The sequence below is a fragment of the Diabrotica virgifera genome, chromosome 3, assembly GCF_917563875.1.
Source record: "Diabrotica virgifera virgifera chromosome 3, PGI_DIABVI_V3a".
Taxonomy (NCBI): Eukaryota; Metazoa; Arthropoda; class Insecta; order Coleoptera; family Chrysomelidae; genus Diabrotica; species Diabrotica virgifera.
This window is the reverse complement of record NC_065445.1, coordinates 268,063,470-268,087,122: the sequence shown is the minus strand read 5'-3', so window position 1 is coordinate 268,087,122 and position 23,653 is coordinate 268,063,470. Positions and strand designations below refer to the sequence as shown.

Sequence of the window (23,653 nt, the reverse complement as noted above, 5' to 3'; positions counted from 1 at the left end):
GAAGAAGAACATCCTGGTTAAAGAGCCTCAGAACCTGGTTCAACAAAACATCTCTGCAGCTTTTCCTCGTTGCTGCAGATAAAGTGTAGATTGTCATGATGATTGCCAACATTCATCTCGGATAGGCACATCAAGAAGAAGAAGAAGAAGAAGAAGAAGAAGAAGAAGAAGAAGAAGAAGAAGAAGGAGAAGAAGAAGAAGAAGAAGAAGAAGAAGAAGAAGAAGAAGAAGAATAAGAAGAAGAAAAGAAGTATTTCCATATATTAAAGTTTGTCCGACTAGTCACCATTAAACTATTAACACATTTTCAGCTTGCTATTAATCAACTTTTTTTTGGTACGCGGGATCCAGGCCTATTACTTTAGTTGCAAGATTATCATTAACCGATGATGTATTTTCGGACGTAATTGTTTAAGAAAGATAATGTCAGGAAATTAAATGGCGTGTTCCTATCATAAGCCATCTGTACCTGAGTATATAATTATAAACGACGGGCTAATTGTATGGTTGATAATGTCCTTAAAACATGCTTGTATTCTTTTATTATATTTTTAATTAGATAAATACCAATAAATGTAAAATTTTAACCAATATACTGACGACACAATAGCCGTCGACTACCAGTCGAAAGAACAAGCTGGTTTTAGAAAGGGATTCAGCACAAGTGTCCATTTATTCTTCTTCTTCTTGTTGTCCTTATGCCCTATAAGAGCGTCGGACTTTGGTATCACCTATCCATCTTTTACCCATTTCTTCCACGCCTTCCGGTCTCCTGCCATTTCCTTAATCTGTTGCACTGTTTTCCCTCTACTTGTCCCGATTTCCTCGATTTGTTCCATCCACCCCTTTCTAGGTCTGCCCCTTCTTCTTTTCCCCTGTCTTTTGGCATCTGTCACCTTCTTTACTAGTCTGTTCTCGTTCATCCTAGTTATATCTCCAAACCAATTTAGTTTTCTTTTTTCAATTATTTTCTCTATTGGTTCCTGACTTAGCACGTTTCTGGTGTTTTCGTTCCTTTCTCTGTCCATCTTCGTCTTTCCAGCTATTTTTCTCAGCTGCTTCATTTCTGCTGCATTTGTGGCACTTTAATGTCTTTTATTTGTGACCCATGTCTCGCTTGCATAAAGAAGAGTTGGTACTGTGATTGTATTATATACATGCATTTTTGTTTCCTGGCTGATTTCCCTTTTTCCCAGTATCGTATTATTAATGGCATAGTATATTTTCGTAGCTTTCTTTGTCCTATTTGCAATTTCTAGGTCTAGCTTTCCGTCATTCGATATTATCGTGCCCAGGTACTCGTAGGCCGTCACCCTCTCCAATACTTGTCCTTTACAGAGCACTCGTGTTTCGCCTTCAATTTTCTGCTCCTGCTGACCTATTTTCATCGTCCTGCATTTGCTGATGTTTATTTCTAATTTCATTTTCTCTATTTCCTCAGTCCATATATCAATTAATCGCTGCATCTTTCTCGGGTTGTCTGCTAGGAGAACGACGTCGTCAGCATACAGAGTAATTCTTCTATCATAACTGGTGTTAGGTGCGTGTAGCCTATTATTATTTCTAAGTGGTTTGTTCTTCTTTTTACATTTTTAAATAATTTGTCCATAATTATGACGAATAGGAGTGGGCTTAGGCTATCTCCCTGTTTTATCCCCTTGTTCATCCTAAATTCTAGTGATCTGCTACCTTCCATTTGCACTTTTCCCACCACTCTGCTGTACGTACTTTTAATTATATGTAATAGTTTCCTCGGTATTCCCAGCTCCTCTACAGTATTCCACAATACTTTCCGGTCTACTGAGTCGAATGCTGCTTTAAGGTCTATGAAGGTCATATATATGTTTGTTCCCCGATCATTATTTTTTTCTATTATATTTCGTAATATGCTTATGTTGTCAACTGTTTGCCTTTTGGCTCCGAATGCTGTTTGTTCGTCTTCCAGTGTGTCCATTTATTAAGAATGAATATTCTTTAACGAGCAAATGAATACCACATTTCTCTATAATATATAGTGTTCATAGATTTTGAAAAGGTTTTCGACAGTGTGGAACATTGGGCAGTGATAAGTTTTTTGATTAACAGCATAATAATTGACCACACATATACATACCTAACAGCCAATACATATAAGGAAGATAAAACAACAATTAAAGTTGGTATATGAAGGAACAAAATCAAAACAAATAGAGGCGTGAGACAGAGTGACACAATATCACCGAAAATTCTCAATCAGGCTTTGGACTCTGGAAGATATTTTTAAAAGAATAGAATGGGAAGAAAAAGGTATAAAAAATTGTGGACAACGCTTGAACCATATAAGGTACTCTGATTACATCGTATTGATAAACCGATAAAAAAGAAGAATTGCTGGAAATGATGAAACTGTACATACAAGTTGGAAAGATAGGCCTTCATTTGAATTACAACAAAACCATAATCATAACAAATTCAGATGAGGACATCACAATGAGGATCGGACAAGATGAAATAGAATAAGTTGACGATTATAATATACAGGGTGTCCCGAAAAGATTGGTCATAAATTATACCACACATTCTGGGGTCAAAAATAGTTCGATTGAACCTAACTTACCTTAGTACAAATGTGCTCATAAAAAAAGTTACAGCCCTTTGAAGTTACAAAATGAAAATCGATTGTTTTCAACATATCGAAAACTATTAGAGATTTTTTATTGAAAATGGACATGTATTATTCTTATGGCAGGAACATCTTAAAACAAAATTAGAGTGAAATTTGACCACTCCATAAAAAAATTATGGGGATTTTGTTCCTTTAAACTCCCCCAAACTTTTGTGTACGTTCCGATTAATTCATTATTGTGGTACCATTAGTTAAACCATTAGTTAATTAGTTTTTAAAACTGTTTTGCCTCCTAGTATTTTTTCGATAAGCCAGTTTTTATCAAATGCGTCTTCTTTTTCAATATATTTACGTAAAAATTTTATGGGGGTTTTGTTCCTTTAAACCCCACCAAATGTTTGTGTACGTTCCAATTAAACTATTATTGTGGTACCATTAGTTAAACACAGTGTTTTAAAGACTTTTGTTTCTTAGTCTTTTTTTTTATAAGTCACCTTTTATCGAGATGTAGCTTCTTTTTCAAAATATACCTAAAAATGTAAATTATAAATAAATTTTCAGATTATTAACAGGTCTCTATAACCTTACTTAACCATATACAAATATGTGGTGGATTCGACAAATATTCAAAAATCTCGATAAACACTGACTTATCGAAAAAGTACTAGGAGGCAAAAAAGTTTTAGAAACATTGTGTTTAACTAATGGTGCCACAATAATAATTCAATTGGAACGTACACAAAAGTTTGGGTGGGTTTAAGGGAACAAAACCCCCATCAAATTTTTATGGGGTGCACAAATTTCACTTTAATTTTTTTTAAGATGCTGCTGCCATAAAAATGCCACATGTCTATTTTCAATAAAAAATCTCTGAGAGTTTTTGATATATGAAAAAAAATCGATTTTCATTTTGTAACTTCAAAGGGTTGTAACTTTTTTTGTGTGCACTACTGTATATAGGTAAGTGAGGTTCAATCAATCTATTTTTGATTCCAGAATCTGTGGTATAATTTATGACCAATCTTTTCGGGACACCCTGTATATCTGGGTCAAATTATAAAACTTACAAGAAAAACCAAATGCAGATATCACAAGACGAGTTGGACTGGCATGGGCGACATTTGGTAAACTAAGCTACATCCTTAAAAACAAAAGATATCCACTACATCTTAAGACCAAGGTATACAATCAATGCGTACTCCCTGTTCTCACTTGTGGTTTCTAAACGTGGGCATTTAGAAACCCCTTTGGGAGGGAGAGAAGTCAATTATTATTATTGAAGTTATTACACAACTTTTTCTGAAAAAATCTTATCAAATGTAGCCTTTTTTTACAGATCCGCCCGGGTCCGTTTATTGAAGTTTCCAAATAAGATACTTTGATTGTTCTTGTTGGAGCGTTTTCTTCTTTTTCTTCTAGTGCCGATTCCACAAATGAAGGTTGGCTATAACCATTGCCAATTCGTCTCTATCTTCTGCTTTTCTGAAAAGCGTCTGTGTGTTTAACGCGGTCCCCAGGACCCCCTTTTCCTTAGATTTTACCCTTCGTTTCGTTATAGCGTCAGTTATACTAAAAGGAGTCATATTCATCGCTCTATATAAAACTTGATAGCGGCCAGGGCCGGCGATAACGGGCCTGCAAGGGATACACTGCAGGCGGGCGCCCCTGTTTGGGGGGTGCCAAAATGAGCTTGTTTCTGCTGGTGTTATGTAAAATACTAAGACAAAAAAATTCATTTTTTAAATGTGGTTTAAATTCGTCATAATACCCTAATCTGTGTTTGTTAATTTTGCATATCACACGACATGTAAAATATACAAAAATATGCAATGCGGCAAAGAATTCTTTCCATGTAGTAATATAATTTATTGGTCAAAGATATTATATCTCAACCAAACAACCTTGCTCTTAATGGGAATGCTTTGTTTATTTTCTCCAAATTTCTTGCAAGTTGTAGTTTTGTCAGCAGTTATGAGAGGAAGTGAATCATTTCTAGTAAAATAAACAAGATTGTGATACTGCTTTCTTGCGGCTTGTCTAATTTAAGTATTATGTATTTTACCTCTTAATTTAAGTATCGAGTTAAGGATTAATTCTGTAAAAACATATGTATTTAAAATAAACATTTTAGTATTATTTCATGTGATTATAATACAGAATAGTTTGTCAGTTGTATACTCTTCATCAGCAGTTAAAGAATCCAGTGTTGTATTCAATTAATATAAAATTATATTTGTTAAATACTCAGTACTATTATTAAATTACACTTTCACATTACTACAGAAGCATAATCTTGAGGTTTTAAAGTTATTATTTTTATGTAGGTAAATAAAAATGCATTCAAAAAAAAATTTGCAGAAAAGCCGAAAAAGAAGAAATGACAAAAAACAATCTTAGTTCTTTTAGCTAATTTCTTAAAAGAGTTAAAGTGAAGTTGTTTTGTCAGATGATGGGTTCAATAAATCTGTACGGAACTTTATTTACCGGGGACATTTGCGGATAGCGGGACACCGACTTAGTCGGTGCCCGGAACACACATTTTTAGGACACAATCCAAAATCAAGCATTAATAGAGAGAAAAGCTCTTCTAGCTACCCCTAAAATCAGGTGGTTTAACCATATAAAGTAAACCGAGGTAAACAAGGGCATCCTAGCAAGGGCATCCAACGTAACGTTTAGTACAAAGCCTCCTCATTCGTTATATACTGCGACGGGGGGAAGGGGGATAGTGGTATAGCTTGGGGGTAAGATAGGTTACAACTCTAGGTTACGTAGTGTGACCGGTTTGATTTTCGTACATGTGGGTCTCACTGTTCCATTAGAACCCACATATCCACATAATGTCCCCGAGGCTGGGATTGTACGAGTATCTGTGTGTATGTGGGGGGGGGGGGCGCCTTAGCTAGTTTTGCAGGCGGACACCTTATATCCTAGCGCCGGCACTGATAGCGGCTACTGAGAATAGAATAAAAAACGTTTAAAACGTTTACCAATCCAAAACAGCAGCTACAAAAAGTAGTCCACCAAAAAAATAAAGCAATCCTATAATGACGATGTTAGGCAAGAACCTCACCAAACGTAAAAATGTCTTATTTCTGCTGCGTTTGGTACAAAAGAACATTACACTCGATTGCATTGGTAAGCAGAGCCATACTTGTCGGCCAAGAAAGAAAAAGAAACCTCTTAACGCAGCTTAATGAAATGTTAAATCCTAATTTTAAAACTCGACCTGAATAGAGTGCTTTCATATATCTATTTCTATTGTTGTATTTTCGAACAAGGGACAATTATTTTTTGGATCGTCTTCCTACCGTTTTTGCTATTCTTCTTTGGTTGTCGGGCAACGTGTTTACCATTTCGAGCAAATTTGGTGAAATAAGCTTGTTTTATATAGGATGAGATTAATTGTCAGCACAAGAGGCCTAAGTTGTGCTTCAGAAAATTTTTATCAATGAGATTTGCCAAAATCTTAGGTAGAATTGGCCATAGGCGCACAGGGTGAGTTTTTAGTGCGAGAACGGTTTATAATTCCCTTATGGTACGGAATATTCAAGAAACTGATTTAGAAAAAATATAGGCAATGATATTCCCCAGGCTTGTGTGTGTGTGTGTGTGTGAAAAAATGGCTTGGATGCGAGTCCGTTAGCCACAGATTTTTATTTTATTTTTACCTCAATTTATTAGTTTTGTTATATTTATACGTATTTCACTTAAATGATTATATTTGTTTCTTTCAAGTAGTTTATGAGTAATTTAAATATTTCCATTTTATGACAACTTAGTAGATATTCTATACTAATTGGAAAATGAACTTGTGTTTGTCGTAAATTGTAATATAATTGATTTATATATCTCTCGTTAATTTTGCATTCCAAGAAAATATGGTTTAATTCTCTAATCGAAACATTATCACAAAAACATACTGATGAATTAATTATTCCTAATTTGTGCAGATGTGCCTCATATTTCCCGTGTCGAGTTTTTAATCTGACGATAGTAGAAATATCTTGCTTTGGCAGGTTATATTTAAATATGTATTCAGGTGGCGGAGGAAGTTCTTGATGTAAAGAAAAATATAAATTTTTTGACATGCTTGTAATATTTTTCCATTCTTTTTTCCATATTTTATTTATTCTAACTTTGACGTCATTTATTGCATCTGCCGATAAGATGTGAGTTAGTATCTCACCTTTTTTTATTGCATCTTTGGCCAACTCATCCACTTTCTCATTACCCAGTATACCGGCATGCCCTTTTGCCCATATAAATACTACTTCCACTTTAGACAAATTATTTTTTATATTACATAAAATTTTTGATTTGTATGAACTAAAATCAGTATTTTCAATTGCATATATTGCAGATCTGGAGTCTGTTATTATCACAGCTTTTTCAATATTATTCTCTTTGATCCATTCTAGAGCTTTTTCGATGGCTATAATCTCAGCTGTAAAAATACTACTAATACTAGATAATTTGTAATTATTATGTTGATGGGTATTTTGCACATACATAGCACATCCTACTCCTGTTTGATTTTTAGAACCGTCTGTATAAATTACTGTGTAATCCACAAAGTCGCTCAGTATAGATTTTACTAAAATATTATTTAAATGATTTGATTCTGTATATTTAGGAATTATGATTCTGGGTTTTTTTATCAAAATTTTATACGGAAATTTATAAATTGGTAATAATTTACTCTTGTGTAAATCTGTATAATTCCTGGTTTCAATGAATGCATCTGTTAGTGGTGGTGAATTTTTTATTCTCCAATATTTACTAGTTAAGTTTTCCATGTTTAATAAAGCCAGATTTGTTAAAAGGTCTGACTCAGTGTTTCTTAGCTTTATGCAGTATTTTTGAGCTAAAAATTGTCTACGTAAATTTAATGGGATTTCATCACACTCTGCTAGCATAACGTTTATTGGAGTGGATACCATTGCACTTAAACATATTCTCAAGCATCTGTATTGTATCCGATCTAAAATTTTTAAGTTCGTATTGCTTGCTGATCCATATATCCAACACCCATAGTCCACGACTGACCGAATACAAGCATTGTAGAACAATAAAGCTGTTTTGGGATCTGCACCCCATTTTCTGTTGGAAAATAATTTTCTCCAGGCTTGGAAAATATGCCCTACTCTACAGGATGATTAATAACTACGTGGAAAAACAATATATATTTTTTTGTAAATAGAAGAGCCTGTACATTTTTTATATTATTTAGATTCCTCTCATACTCTCTCTTCTTATAATTTGAAATTTCATTCTACTATACACAGTATTTAACGAGTTATGACCATTTCCCTTCGACATCTCATTGAAATAAACACCCTGTATTTAAAGAAGGAATAAATAAATGATTATTAATTTTAAATAATCAGATAAACAAAATGTTCTGGTCAAATTAATTGTAACAGACATCATTGAGGAATATTCGTATACAGGGTGAACCAGTGACGGATTTAGAAATTTGCTTTGAGGAAACTTGCCTTAGAGAGGGGAGACTTCCAATGAAACACTCACTAAAAAACATAAGAAAAGATAAACCCAATAATATATAATAATAATAGTCAATAACATATCGAGTTAGTACATATTTTATAATTTAGTATTACTTAGTGTATACAGTCCATCTAATTTACTTACCGTTGCACGTTATTATCTACGCCAGAGATCTAAGTTGACATAGTTGAAAAGAGTATAAAAAAAATCCTGAATCCATTTCAAATCAAATAGATCACATAAATATTGTAAACGTGGATTATACAACAAAACAAATTAATATTCAATGTAGATAAATAAAAACTAGAAATAGAGAACAAGAATTAAGTTATAATCTTACGTTAAAGTAAATAATAAAAACAGTAAATACATATAATAAAACAAATACTTATAGTAAAGAATATAAACAAATATGAAGTGCCATCACCGCAACTGTCAAATATATGTTACCAATTAATTCTAGTAGGATGTGGTTACCCATACTGAAAGAGGAAGTCAATAGAAAGAAAATACCACGATTAGTAAGTCAATAACATATCGAGTTAGTACAAATTTTATATTTTAGTATTACTTATTGTATATCTATGTAATATTAATATTATTTATAATTTAAACATATTAAAGTCAGAATTTGGTATTAGTTTTTTGAAGGTAGATTAAATGTAAGACCAAATACTTACGATGTCGGGATAGTATCACGAGGTTTTTTCCTGGTTTTCCCTCGTGATTTACTATGGAATCTCTAACGCGAGAATTTTACTGTCATCGTTGCATTTTGTTGTCTTTTTAAAGACAGATCACATGCTATGATTTTTTTGCGACGGATATTCTTGAGTTGGGATTGATTTCATGTAATCGAATGAACTGTCTTTTAGTAAAGTCGTCCCAGGAACGCAACTCATAAATATTGGCGACATCGTTTTAAAGTCTTCTACTTTAAAATGTATAATATACGTCAGAATTGCCAATATAAATGAGTCAGATTAAATAAATTATTAGAAGAATTTTTTTACTTAGCAACAACATGTTTGTTTATTTTAATAGTATTTTGTATTTTGACAACGAAACCCGATTTGGGCTTCGAAACGTTAATAAATTTATTTTTTAGTAAAATTGTGGCTTATTTCCCATAAAAAATACGCAATTAATTCTAAAACGTCACCTTCGTTCGATTACAGTTACACTGTGTTCCGAGGAAATGTGCTTCATAAAAACGCTTTGAAATCCATTTGTACGAATTAAATGAAACATATTATTGTGTATTTCTTTAGGTTAACATTAATAGAAATCTTCAAATATTATTTCTACGCGTATATAATAAAATATGTCTAGTGGCTGTAATTACAGTGTACTATTTAGGCAAAATGATTCTAAGAAAGAACACACCTACCGCCTAAATGTTTCGTGTTGGTATCATGTGACGTCACAGGCTATGATGCGGATGACGTGAAACGGTAAGTAAATTAGACGAAGTATCTATGTATTATTAATATTATTTATAATTTAAACATATTAAAGTCAGAATTTGGTATTAGTTTTTGAAAGTAAATTAAATGTAAGACAAAATACTTACGATGTCGGGATAGTATCACGAGGTTTTTTCCTGGTTTTCCCTCGTGATTTACTATGGAATCTCTAACGCGAGAAATTTACTGTCACCGTTGCATTTGGTTGTCTTTTTAAAGACAGATCACATGCTATGATTTTTTTGTGACGGATATTCTTGAGTTGGGATTGATTTCATGTAATCGAATGAACTATCTTTTAGTAAAGTCGTCCCAGGAACGCAACTCATAAATATTGGCGATATCATTTTAAAGTCTTCTACTTTAAAATGTATAATATACGTCTGAATTGCCAACATAAATGAGTCAGATTAAATAAATTATTCGAAGAATTTTTTTACTTAGCAACAACATTTTTGTTTAATTTAGTAGTATTTTGTATTTTGAAAAAGAACACCCGATTTGGGCGTCGAAACGTTAATAAAATTATTTTTTCAATTTAATTGTGGCTTATTTCCCATCTAAATAGTTAATCATAAAAATGCCACAAGGAAATTGCTTCAGAACAACATTAAGATAAACCCAAACTACATAAAAGACATACATAGAACTTGATCCATTAAGTTCCCTTAATTTTCATAACTAGCGGACTATTGGGTTGAATTTGTCTATCTACGATGTAAGTTTAATGAATTTTGGACTTTTTTGGGGGAAAATTTCTCCTATTTCTTCCCCCGTAGATCCGCCACTGGGGTGAACTACAAAAAAAATTACAATTTCAATATTTTTTAACTGTACCTACAACTCTATATTTTATTTTTTCCAGATATTTCGATTATGATATTCTTTCATGTTTATGAAATATTTTCTATACCTAACGTTCTTATTTTCAACATTAATATCACAAGAGAGTGAGAATAAATTGACAATAATGCGACAATTTTTCGAAAATTTGTTGCCTGCCAAGAGACACGAGAGCCCGGACGGCTCGAGTGACTATTGCCGGTTGGAAATAAATTTAAGAAAGAAAATTGCAGCATTATTTTCTTATTTATTCTTACCATCGTGTGTTATTCGACAGTTTATATTTTAATACTTACATATAAAATTCAAGTCTTTGTATAAAAACATTCAGTGATATTGATCCCAATTAATGTGACCCACATTTTTCAACTTGTCAAAGTGAACAGCACAGTTTAGCAAATATTTAGACGAAGATATTAATAAAATATTAGTTAAAATTATTTATAAATACAGTCGTATTCATCAAATAATATTACCGAAGTAAACTCGTGCACTTAAATTTGCCGATTTGTGTTCTCCTCGTGACAATTTGACATTAGATGCAGAACTAAAAGTTTATTATGGATAGTTTTTTAAATGTGACAGTTGTCAAAACTAAGAAACTGGTTGCAATTAAACAGAAACAATCTAAAAAAAAAGAATAACCATTTTCAATTTCGTTGCAAAACGAAAATACAGCCGAACCATATTCTAGTCCAATCAGAGAGTGCTGCAAGCACCTCTACCGGTTTCGAAACTTATTAGTCTCTCATCAGGAGGCACATATCCTGCTCTCCCTGATCCAACCAAAACAAACCCCAGCGTGCAGTCCCGGATTGCCACGAACGAAATGGCATAGATGCCCTAGCGGCAACTGCTACCAAAAAGACTAAGTTTTCACTCTAATGGCATATAAAACAACATAATGCTATTCTACACCCCACCAGAATGAAAACAATGGGAACTTTCTCTGGTTACACCTCCGAGGCTTCTACAATTTGCAAGCCATACGGATGCTGAGACTAAGGAAGATGAGGGAATTCTACAATTTACAATTCACGTCCCATCTGCTCAGCGTGGTAAAGTTCCAACGAGAATAGTTCCCTTCATACTCCACACAGAGTAAATGTAAATCAAAAATTAATAACCATTTTCAATTTCGTTGCAAAACGAAAATACAGCCGAACCTTATTCTAGTCCAATCAGAGAGTGCTGCAAGCACCTCTACCGGTTTCGAAACTTATAAGTCTCTCATCAGGAGGCACATATGTTGCTCTCCCTGATCCAACCAAAACAAACCCCAGCGTGCAGTCCCGGATTGCAACGAACGAAATGGCATAGATGCCCTAGCGGCAACCGCTACCAAAAAGACTAAGTTTTCACTCTAATGGCATATAAAACAACATAATGCTATTCTACACCCCACCAGAATGAAAACAATGACTAGAAGGACTAGAATATGGTTCGGCTGTATTTTCGTTTTGCAACGAAATTGAAAATGGTTATTCATTTTTGATTTACATTTACTCTGTGTGGAGTATGAAGGGAACCATTCTCGTTGGAACTTTACCGCGCTGAGCAGATGGGACGTGAATTTTAAATTGTAGAATTCCCTCATCTTCCTTAGTCTCAGCATCCGTATGGTTTGCAAATTGTAGAAGCCTCGGAGGTGTAACCAGAGAAGGTTCCCATTGTTTTCATTCTGGTGGGGTGTAGAATAGCATTATGTTGTATTATATGCCATTAGAGTGAAAACTTAGGGCCGGTTGTTCGAACGCTAATCAAGAAGTTGATTATAATCAATCATTTATTGTAATCAATTTTCTTGATGGGAATCAAATCGCGTCATGAAAAATACATGTAAAACACTAATCAGTTATTGATTGTAGGTAAAACAGTAATTAAAATATAGCCGCAGCTCTTAAATTATTAAAAATTGCTTATTATTATTATTGATTTGTAAGTAAAAACAAGAAATTAACATCAGAAAGAGTTTAATTATGTTTTATTTTAAATTAAAACCAAAATAATAAAATAAATCAGTCAACATAACCTTAAAATGCGACATCTGTCAGAAGTAGGCTTAATCAAATATAATTGTAATTAAATATTTGATAATGATTAGTTTTGATTAGCGTTCGAACAACCGGCCCCTAGTCTTTTTGGTAGCAGTTGCCGCTAGGGCATCTATGCCATTTCGTTCGTTGCAATCCGGGACTTCACGCTGGGGTTTGTTTTGGTTGGATCAGGGAGAGCAGCATATGTGCCTCTTGATGAGAGACTAATAAGTTTCGAAACCGGTAGAGATGCTTGCAGCACTCTCTGATTGGACTATAATATGGTTCGGCTGTATTTTCGTTTTGCAACGAAATTGAAAATGGTTATTCATTTTTGATTTACATTTACTCTATGTGGAGTATGAAGGGAACCATTCTCGTTGGCACTTTACCGCGCTGAGCAGATGGGAAGTGAATTGTAAATTGTAGAATTCCCTCATCTTCCTTAGTCTCAGCATCCGTATGGCTCGCAAATTGTAGAAGCCTCGGAGGTGTAACCAGAGAAGGTTCCCATTGTTTTCATTCTGGTGGGGTGTAGAATAGCATTATGTTGTTTTATATGCCATTAGAGTGAAAACTTAGTCTTTTTAGAAACAATCTACTTAAAATTATTCCCATATTTTTAATGTAAAGTAGAAAATTACCGCTTAATAATAATCTGATTGGACAGAATTAAACACGTGATGAAAAATCTTACTACACGATTGGAAGTTCATCATCATCAGTGGCGTTACAGCTCTTTATGAGCCAAAGCCTTCTTCAGAACAATCCTCCATTCGCCCCTGTCTCTGAGAACTCTTCTCCGTGCTTTAATTACAATCGATTTCAAATCATTTTCTAAGTTGTCTTGGTACCTAAGTCTCGGTCTTCCTCTTGCTCGTTGTCCTATCGGTCCTCTTCGGTCAAAAACTTTTCTGACTATGGAATCTTTCTCTCGTCTGATTACATGACCTATCCATCTAAAGCGTGCTACTTTAACGAATTTTACAACGTCAGATTTCCAAAACTTCTATACAACTCAAAGTTGTAACGCCTGCGTTATCTTATTAGTGTTTTGTATACAGTCAATTTAATTTTTCAAGGGATTTTTGAGGCCATCTGTCTTCTTAAGCCATAGTAACACTTATTGGCGAGCACTATTCTTCTTTTAATTTCTTCACTGACATTGTTATCTTTAGTTAGCAGCGAGCCTAAGTATATGAAGGTGTCAACACCTTCCAGTTCTAGGTCATCAATTATTATTCTTGTAGGTGTCGGGTTGCTTGACCTAGTGCAACACATATATTTGGTCTTTTGAACATTTATATTTAGTCCCATTCTCTGTGCAGATGCTCTTAACGACCGAAATGTTTCAGTCAGAGATTCTGTGGACCTACCTATGATGTCTATGTCATATGCGTATCCGCGATTGGGAAGTTAAAATCATTAAAAAATAATCCGAGGTAATTTTAGTTTTCTTTAATCAATTTGTGTAAGTAGAAATAACTCACTGTTGTGTAATAATATATATAATATAGGTACAATATTTAGTTCTGTCGCCAGTGGGGGTACAACGGCCTCCTTAATTCAGATGGACTTACCCAAGTTTTTTTTTTATGTATTTTGACCCGTAGAACACGAATTTTTTGGGTAACAGTCGATCCGGATGTCGATAAGGTTGTTATAAACAAAGAACTTGAGGAACCACATAACAGCGATTTTTTGCAAAACAAAACATTTTTTTCAATTTTTTGGGTCATTCTAAGCAAAAAATATTTTTACAAGTTTTTCCGTAGGATGCATAGTTTTCGACATAAACGCGGTTGAACTTTCAAAAAATCGTACAAAGCAATTCTGCTTATCGCAAGTTCAAGTCAAATTCTATCGGTTTTGATTACTTTCATTGCTAAAAATTAATTTTTTTATTGTTAAACAAAGCTGTAAACACATAGTGATTGAATGATATTTTCAATGCATTTCTCATTTGAAATCGAACGAGTAGGCGCGCATACACACAATTTCTATTTAGATTACGTACATTAAAACGCATGCATTGTGTACGGGAAACACTATGTGTTTATGGCTTTGTTTAACAAATAAAAACTTATTATTTAGCAATGCAAATAATCAAAACCGATAGAATGTGACTTGAACTTTCAAATGCAATAAGCAGAATTGCTATTTTATTTCTTAGTCAAAAGATATTCGGGTTCAAAAATTGCACATTTTCGATTTTTTGAAAGTTCAACCGCGTTTATCTCGAAAACTATGCATCCTACGAAAAAACTTGTTAGACCATTTTTTGCTGAGAATAACCCAAAAAATCCAAAAAATGTTTTCTTTTTCGAAAAATCGCTGTGATACAATACCTCAAGTTCTTTGTTTATAACAATCTTATCGACATTCTGATCAACTGTTACCCAAAAAATTCGTGTTCTACGGGTCAAAATACATAAAAAAACTTGGGTAAGTCCATCTGAATTAAGTAGGCCGTTGTACCCCCCCTGGCGACAGGACTAATTAGCTGATTAACATTTATTTTAGCTGATTTTATTTCAATTTAACAATATTTTCTTAATATTTTATCTGCTTCGTTGTACACAAATACTTTTCTATTAGTTTGGAGATTACTTAAGACATCTTGCAAATTTTCTAATTTTTTCATTAAAATATAGGCTTCATTTCTTTTGTTGTCAAATGCGTTTGAGACGCGTTCTAAAGCGACTTCAAAATTTTCAAGTTCTCTCTTGGCGTTGCTGGACGTAAGTCTTTTTTCGATTAATTCTTTCCTTAGCTTAAACAGAATTAATTTATCTTGATGTAAAAGTCTTACAATAAAATAGACACCTAGTTAATTATATCGAACTACCCGTACTTCTAAGAGTACTGGAAGAGAGACTAGATGAACTAAGACTAAAGAACTTAGCGAACAAAAAATCTAAAGAAACATAATAATATGTAATATCGAAGACCCCTGGAATCAGATCAAACCATCATGAAAGAAACAAATAAAAAGTATAAAATTAATAAACGCAAACAACAATGGATAACTGATGAAATTTTTATACTAATCGAAAAGGGACGAAAACAGAGAAATAAAAACACTTAACAAAATCAATATAGAAGGCAGGAGGAAAATCCGGAATGCAAAATAAAAATTACTGAAAATTACTGAAAATTTTCTTAAGAATAATGGACTCGAAAATTTACAACAAAATATAAGTACAACTAAGCTTAACATAGTTTGTATTCAGAAAGAAACCTTGGAACCAGAGAAGCATTATTCAATTTGCAGGTCGTGGTTAAAAAATATAGGATAATAAAACTATCCTATACTACACGAGCGGGACACCCTCAAAAAAGCGCTTAGTTTTCGAGATACTGACCACGGAGGGGTGAATGGCTAATTTTATTCATACTTTATATTTTGGAGGGTGCTGAAAACGAAAATGAAGTTTATTTTGAATTTTATGTGGGGGAACATTGTCAAAATCGCAAAATGGAATCTAAATAAAAAAAATCTTAACCTAAAAATAAAAAAAAAATGAAATCACGTTTTTTGCGTTTACTTCGCTACAACTCTGTTCGATTTTAATATTTTTTCTGAAATTTTTACAGTATATATCTCTAACATTTATGAAGACAACGGTTCCTGTTTCAAGCTTTTATTCTTATCCTGATAAAGGTTATGAATTTTTCAAAGGAAAGGGTGCGGCTTTGTGCATTGCAAAGTTTAATCGCAAAAGTTGTGTGACGAAGTTTAAAATTTAGCTTCTTAATCACGTTTATGTTAAAGTAGAGAGTACAAAGAAGTTGTCTGGTAAGTTTTAGATCAAAATGTTTTATAAAAAAAAAGTAGTGCAACTTTTAATGTCGACATTAGAAATCCCCAATATAACGCTTATTTTTCGAGATACTGACCATGGGTGGAGAATGGCTAATTTTGGTCTTAGATTATGGTTTTGACCGTGATGAAAACGAAAATGAAATTTATTTTAAATTTTAGGTGGGGAAATATTGTCAAAATTTCAATTGTACCCTAAAAATAAAAAATAATTAAATCACGTTTTTTGCGTTTTGCTCGCTACAACTTTGGTCCGTTTTAATATTTTTTTCTAAAGTTTGTACACTATATATATCGCTCACTTTTTTAAAGACAATGGTTTCTGCTTGAAGCTTTTAGTCTTATTCAAGTAAAAGTTATGAATCTGTTAAAGTACAAGGTGCAGATTCGTGAATTGCAAAGTTTAATCGCAAAATTTGACTGACAAAATTTAAAATATAGATTTTAAATCAAATTCAAAAATAAAACATGAGTACAAAGAAGTTTTCTGGAAAGTTTTGGATCAAAATGTTTTATAGAAAAAAAAAATAGTGCAATTTTTAATGTCGACATTAGAAATCCCCAATATAACGCTTATTTTTCGAGATACTGACCATGGGTGGAGAATGGCTAATTTTGGTCTTACTTTATGTTTTTGATGGTGCTAAAAATGAAAATCAAGTTTATTTTGAATTTTAGGTGGTAGAAAATTGTCAAAATCGCAATTTTGCCCTAAAAATAAAAAAAAAAGTTAAACCACGTTTTTCTGAAAATTAAAAGTTGCACCATATTTTTTCTATAACACATCTAGACCTAAAACTCCCCATAAAACATATTTGAACTCTATGGTTTAACATAAACGTAATTAAATAGATAAATTTTAAATTTTGTCACTTAATTTTTGCGATTTAACTCTGCAATTCACGAATCGGCACCTTTTATTTTTTTAAATTCATAACTTTTATAAAAAAAAGACTGAAAGACTAGTTACTTTCATAGTCTTCAAAAAGGTAAGAAAAATATGCCGTAGAAATTTTAGAAAAAAATATTAAAATGGAACAGAGTTGTAGCGAGTTAAACGTAAAAATTCGTGACTTCACTTTTTTTCATTTTTAGGATAAAATTGCGATTTTGACAATGTTCCGTCGCATAAAATTCACAATAAACCTCTTTTTCATTGTCAGCACTATCGAAAACATAAAATAAGACCAAAATTAGCCATTCACCTCCCATGGTGAGTATCACGAAAAATAAGCGTTATTCTGGGGATGTATAACGTCTATATTAAAAGTTGTGCCATTTTTTTTCTATTAAACATTTGTAACTAAAACTTTCCAGAAAACTTCTTTGTACTTTATGTTTTAACACAAATGTGATTAATAAGATAAATTTTAAATTTTGCCTCTTAAGTTTTGCGATTAAACTTTGCAAATCACGAATCTGCACCTTGTACTTTAAAAAATTTTTAAGTTTTACTAGAATAAGACTAAAAACTTAAAACAGATACCGTTGTCTTCAAAAACTGGGCAACATATTATAGTGTTCAAACCTTAGACAAAAATATTAAAATCGACCAGACTTGTAGCGAGTTAAACGCAAAAAACGTGATTTCACTTTTTTTTATTTTTATGGTAAAATGGCGATTTTGACAATATTCCCCTACCTAAAATTTAAAATAAAGTTAGTTTTCAGCACTGTCAAAAACATAATCTAAGACCAAAATTAGCCATTCACCACCCATGGTCAGTATCTCGAAAAATGACCGTTATATTGGGGATTTCTAATGTCGATAATAAAAGTTGCACTATTTTGTTTCTATAAAACAATTTGATCTAAAATTTTCCAGAAAACTTTTTTGTACTCTCTATTTTAACATAAACGTGATTAAAAGGCTAAATTTAAAATTTCGTCACTTAACTTTTGCGATTAAACTTTGCAATGCACAAATCCGAACCTTTTCCTTTGAAAAATTCATAACCTTTATCAGAATAAGAATTAAAGCTTAAAGCAGGTACGTTTGTCTTCAGAAATGTTAGAGCTATACAGGGTGTTTCATTAATAATTGTTCATATAGTAACTGGAGCAACCTTAGAACAAAATACGAAGATTTAACCTAAAACACTTAAATAAAATGTGGTTCCTTACTGAGTTACAGGGTGTTTTATCTAAAAATTTAAAAAATATTTTTGCTCAGCATTTTAAAACTATTCGACGTATCTGTTTCACACTTGGCAGAAAGTATAGATACTGTACAAACTACTAAATTATGTTAAACAAACGTTTCTGTCTATTACCAGAGGCGTACGACGGGGGAAAGGGGATGGTTGACCTCTTCCAAATTCTACGCCACTGGCGGAATTGCTATTTTAGTTCAATTTTTGGATTCTCCAATACTTTCTATGAAGATAAAATACTCTTCATTCGTAACGATAAAGTCATTAGTTTTCGAGATCTTTGAAGTTAAAAATGAAACGACACGGTTATTTTGATTAATGTATTGTGTCGCTTCATTTTTAATTTGAAATATCTCGAAAACTAATCATTTTATCGTTACGAATGAAGAGTATATTATTTACATAAAAAGTATTGAAAAATAAAAAAATTACAATAAAATAGAAATTTCGTCAGTGGCGTAGAATTTGGGAAGGGTCAACCAGTCACTATCCCCTGTCGTACGCCTCTGGTAGTAGCTAGAAACGTTTATTTATCTTAATTTAGTAGGGTGTACAGTACCTACACTTTCTGCTAAGTATGATAAGGACAGGCCAAATAGTTTTAAAGTACTGGGTACAAATAATTTTTAAATTTTAATCATATGAATAATATCATAAATTAATCAAAATAACTGTGCCGTTTCATATTTAACTTCAAATATCTCGAAAACTAATGACTTTATCGTTACCGATGAAGAGTATACTATTTACGTAGAAAGTATTGGAGAATCTAAAAATCGTACTAAAATAGTAATTCCTCCAGTGGCGTAGAATTTGAGAAGGGTCAACCTTTCACTATCCCCTTTCGTAGGCCTCTGGTAGAAGCTAGAAACGATTGTTTATCATAATTTAATAGGGTGTATAGCAGTCGCACATTCTGCCAAGTATGAAAAGGATACGTCGAATAGTTTTAAAATTCTGAGCAAAGATAATTTTTAAATTTTTAGATAAAACACCCTGTTACTTAGTAAGTAACCATATTTTATTTAAGTGTTTTAGGTTAAATCTTTGTATTTTGTGCTAAGGTTTCTCCAGTTACTATATGGACAATTATTAATGAAACACCCTGTATACTGTAAAAATTTCAGAAAAAAAAACATTAAAATTGAACAGAATTGTAGCGAGGTAAACGCACAAATACGTGATTTCGTTTTTTTTATTTTTAGGTTAAAATTGCGATTTTGACAATGTTCCCCCACATAAAATTCAAAATAAACCTCATTTTCGTTTTCAGCGCCTTCAAAAATATAAAGTATGAATAAAATTAGCCATTCACCTCTCCGTGGTCAGTACCTGGTCATTTTAGGGGTATCTCCCGCTCGCCTATAATAGGTATGATATGTACTTACAACAACTATACTAAAATATGTGTTTTGTCGACTTCGAAAATGGCTTTGAATGGGACACCTACGACCCGATGTGAAATGATGACCTAATTAATAGAGATATGGATGCAGAACCTGGATGGGCTGGATGAACACGTGGTTAGGAAGTCAGATAATAATAATGTCAGATAATGAGTAAGCGAAGAGATTGACATTCTCAATTCTTTACGCTCATGGAAGAAGAGCTTAAGATTTTAAGGGCCGGAAGATGGAGGGAAGTTTTAAATGAAGAAGAATTATTATAATGATTAAAAGTAGTCTACTTATTCTTCTTCAGGTTCCTTCCCCTATCGGAGGTTGGAAATCATCATCGCTATTTTAATTTTATTGGCCATACTGCTGAATAATTCTAATGAGCTGCAAACGAACCACTCTCTCAAATTTCTTAGCCAGGATATTTTGCGTCGTCCTGGGTTTCTCTTCCCTTGTATCTTCCCTTGCATAATTAACCTAAGTAATACGTACTTCTCGCCCCTCATTATATGACCCAGATATTGAATCTTTCTAATTTTAACAGTTTTTATGACTTCACATTCTTTCTTCATTCTTTGTAACACTTTGTAACACATTCAATATTAGTTACTTTTTCAGTCCACGATATTCTGTGGATTCTTCTGTAGCACCACATCTCAAAGGAGTTTAATTTTTTGATTTCAGACTGTTTTATTGTCCACGCTTCCATCCCGTATAGTAAAGTAGAAAAAACGTAGCAACGTAGCATACTTATACGGTTCAGAAACTTAGAGATTGACGGAAAAACATAAAAGGATAATATTATGCAAACGAGTGAACACTAAATAAATTACAAAACTTAAAATGTTACTACCAATGAGCTTTTGATGTTGATGCATAAATAACTTAAAAAAAAGAAGAAGAAAACCACAAATTCATACCTCTTCTATTTCTTTAGCTAATTCGTTTGATTGTTTTCTTAATTTTGAAATTATTTCTTCGTGTTCATAACTTTCTGTAATAAAAACTTTTGTCTTCTCTAAAGTTTCACATAACTTGGACTGAAAATTTCTTAAGTCTTCTACGATGTGTTTCTGATCATGTCGTAATTTTTGATTGAGTATTTGTGAATCGATTAAAATGTCATTCATTTCAAGTTCTTGTTTTCTTAACCTAAATGTTTCTTCATCTCTATAAACTACTTCTATGGTGCTATTTCTTCGTTTTACTGAGTCGGTTTTCTGGTAGTCGCTTGTGTTTAAATTATCAGTCTCTTCTTGTTTTAGCTTAAACAATGCTATATCGTTTTGACCTAATTTTTCGTATTCTTCTTTAATCTGATCTTCGAGATCAACAATATCTCTATTAATACACACCTCCACTTTCTCTTTTTCCTCTACTTCTTCGTCTAATTCCTCTTTTTCTAACTCATATTTTGTTTCTAGATTTGGTTCACTTGTTGATTCTTCTGCTAATGGCAAATCACCTACAGCATACTCATTAAGTTTTTCTGTGTTATATTTTAATATTGTATGATAATAAACATTGATATAATCTGGTATGCGGTCTTCTATGTAATTTAGTTTTTCTTTTTCGTTGTAAACGTTGTCAGTTAGATATGAAATATCATGATCAATATGTAAAGGTGATTCGGTTTGGCTGTCCTTCGTTTCTGGTTTGTATGTAGCGTCCAATTTATCTTGTTCATTATAGTATCTAGAAGAATAAATTAAAAATATTATTAATACTACTTTAATATTATATAATATTCCTGGTGCTTAATGTATGCTATGATGTATTGTTAAGTAGTAGGAAATGGTGAAAGAATATAGACCAAAGACTGGAACAGTGAAGACAAAATCTTGAGGAAAAAGGTTTAAAAGGTACCTAGGATCGGTATTACAAAGTAATGGGTCAAAAGATATAAATGCATGCAGTAGAATTAGGGTGGAATGAATAAAGTGGAAGGAAGGGAGTAGTGTGCTGTGTGACCAGAAACCCAGTGAAACTGAAGAGAAAATTCTATAAAACGGCCATATAAGACCACCTATAAAGTACGGAACTGAACTGAACTTTGGGCAGTTAAAAAGACATACGAACAACTAATGCAAATGGCAGAAATGAGAATGTTTAGATAAGTCAATAAGTGGCAAAAAAGGATAAAATTAAGCATGACTATCTAAGGGGAAGTCTAGTAGTTGCACCGATGAATGCAAAAATGAGATGAGACCGTTCTGCAAGACAGTCTCATCTCATGTTACCTGATAGTAGAATATAGTTTACCTGATATGTTTTCCTTCGAAAGACATCATTATTTTTTCATTTAAATATGTTACGTTAACTGGGTACTGGTATTGTGATTATTTTGTATAACTTGTTGTATTTCGTAGTTCTATGTATAAAAATGGACTATTGTATTTTGATAAAAACACTAAAATTTTTTTATAACATAATAAAATTTGTTTTGATACTTATGATTGACTATGACAGGTAATAGATATTATGACAACTTCATAGAGTTAATTTTCTGTTTTTGATGATGTGTTAACATTGATGTTGTCACAATGTTATTTTGTCAAAATCTTAGACAAAATAATATAGGTCTGTAAATGAATCGGTAAGTTCAAGAATGTTTGCAAAATTATGAATTTTTACAAATAAAAAACAGCTTAAGGCCATCGGTACATAATTCGCAAATATTTTACGGCTATCCCTACTTTTTCTGTCTTTACTCGGCAAATTACGTGTAGTAAAATTCTCACTGGTATGGATATGTAAACATTACTACTTGACAATGTCATCATTAACTTTAAAGAATTTTGAATGTTCTTGGATAACTGTTACTTGTATAATTGCAAATTCAGTTAATAAATATGATACTTTTTTCACTAATTATGTATTCAGTGATTGTAATAATTTATATACTGTAGAACAAAAACCAATACTCAACCGAGAAAAGAGGAAAAGTGTTAAAGTGATTTTTTAATAATATATTGTTACTATGGAACGCTTACAATTTTGAACATTTTAACAACAAAATACTTCGATGACAGAATATATTCTGGTCAATTCTCTGCTTGGATCGCCCATAAATAACAAACAATTAGTTTTTTATTAAGTTCACGTCTTAAATCAATTATCTATCAAATACACTATCAATATTATTTACATAGTCAACAATTCAAAATATTCCCGATGCCATGTCAAATATTTAAAATTGTCAATGTCTTGTCATCATATTTTATTTGACTCATTGCGTGGTATGACAAAGATAGAGAATGTTCGATTTGGAAAATATCACTACGGATTTTTTGAATCCTGAAAAAACTAATAAATATTTTTAAAAAATTTAAACGCAGAATGAAAGACTAAATTATTATCGAGGACCGAAAGTCCCATAGAATAAATACAAAGTTTCTTTTGAACGAGATATTTGAAATTAAAAATCACGTTACATTTTCTCTTAGTTTTTCACCCCTGTAACTTATTAAAATAAACATTACAGAAGTTTTTAGGGACTTTCGCCCCTCGGTAAGAACGTAATCTTTCATTATGCGTTTAAATTTTTCAAAAATACTTATTAGTTTTCTCAGGATTTGAAAAAAATGAATCCCATTTAAATAGCATTAGAGCCGAAACTACGTACCCATCCTCTTAATAACTTGCCTAATACACAGGGTAGCGAAAAATCAAAAAAACAAGATACTTACTATCTTTGAAATGAATACCTAGGGCTTTTAGGCCAGGAACCGAAGCTTTTCACCTCGCAATTTTTACAGAATGGATAGATTTGCTTGAAAATTTGAGAATAGGTAGTGGATAGTCCAAGGATCAAAATCT

General features: G+C 32.4%; 1 protein-coding gene across 1 annotated transcript; it reads right to left on the bottom strand.

Annotated features, from left to right (window-relative positions):
* Nucleotides 1-14,960: 14,960 nt before the first annotated feature.
* LOC114326411 (putative leucine-rich repeat-containing protein DDB_G0290503) lies at nt 14,961-22,314 on the bottom strand. Its single transcript, XM_028274775.2, has 3 exons — nt 22,097-22,314; nt 20,755-21,529; nt 14,961-15,234 (listed from the first exon to the last, which is right to left on the bottom strand). Exons 1-3 carry the CDS (start codon nt 22,123-22,125, stop codon nt 15,001-15,003), a joined length of 1,038 nt encoding a protein of 345 aa, XP_028130576.2. The 5' UTR covers nt 22,126-22,314; the 3' UTR covers nt 14,961-15,000.
* Between the last annotated feature and the right edge of the window lie 1,339 nt (nt 22,315-23,653).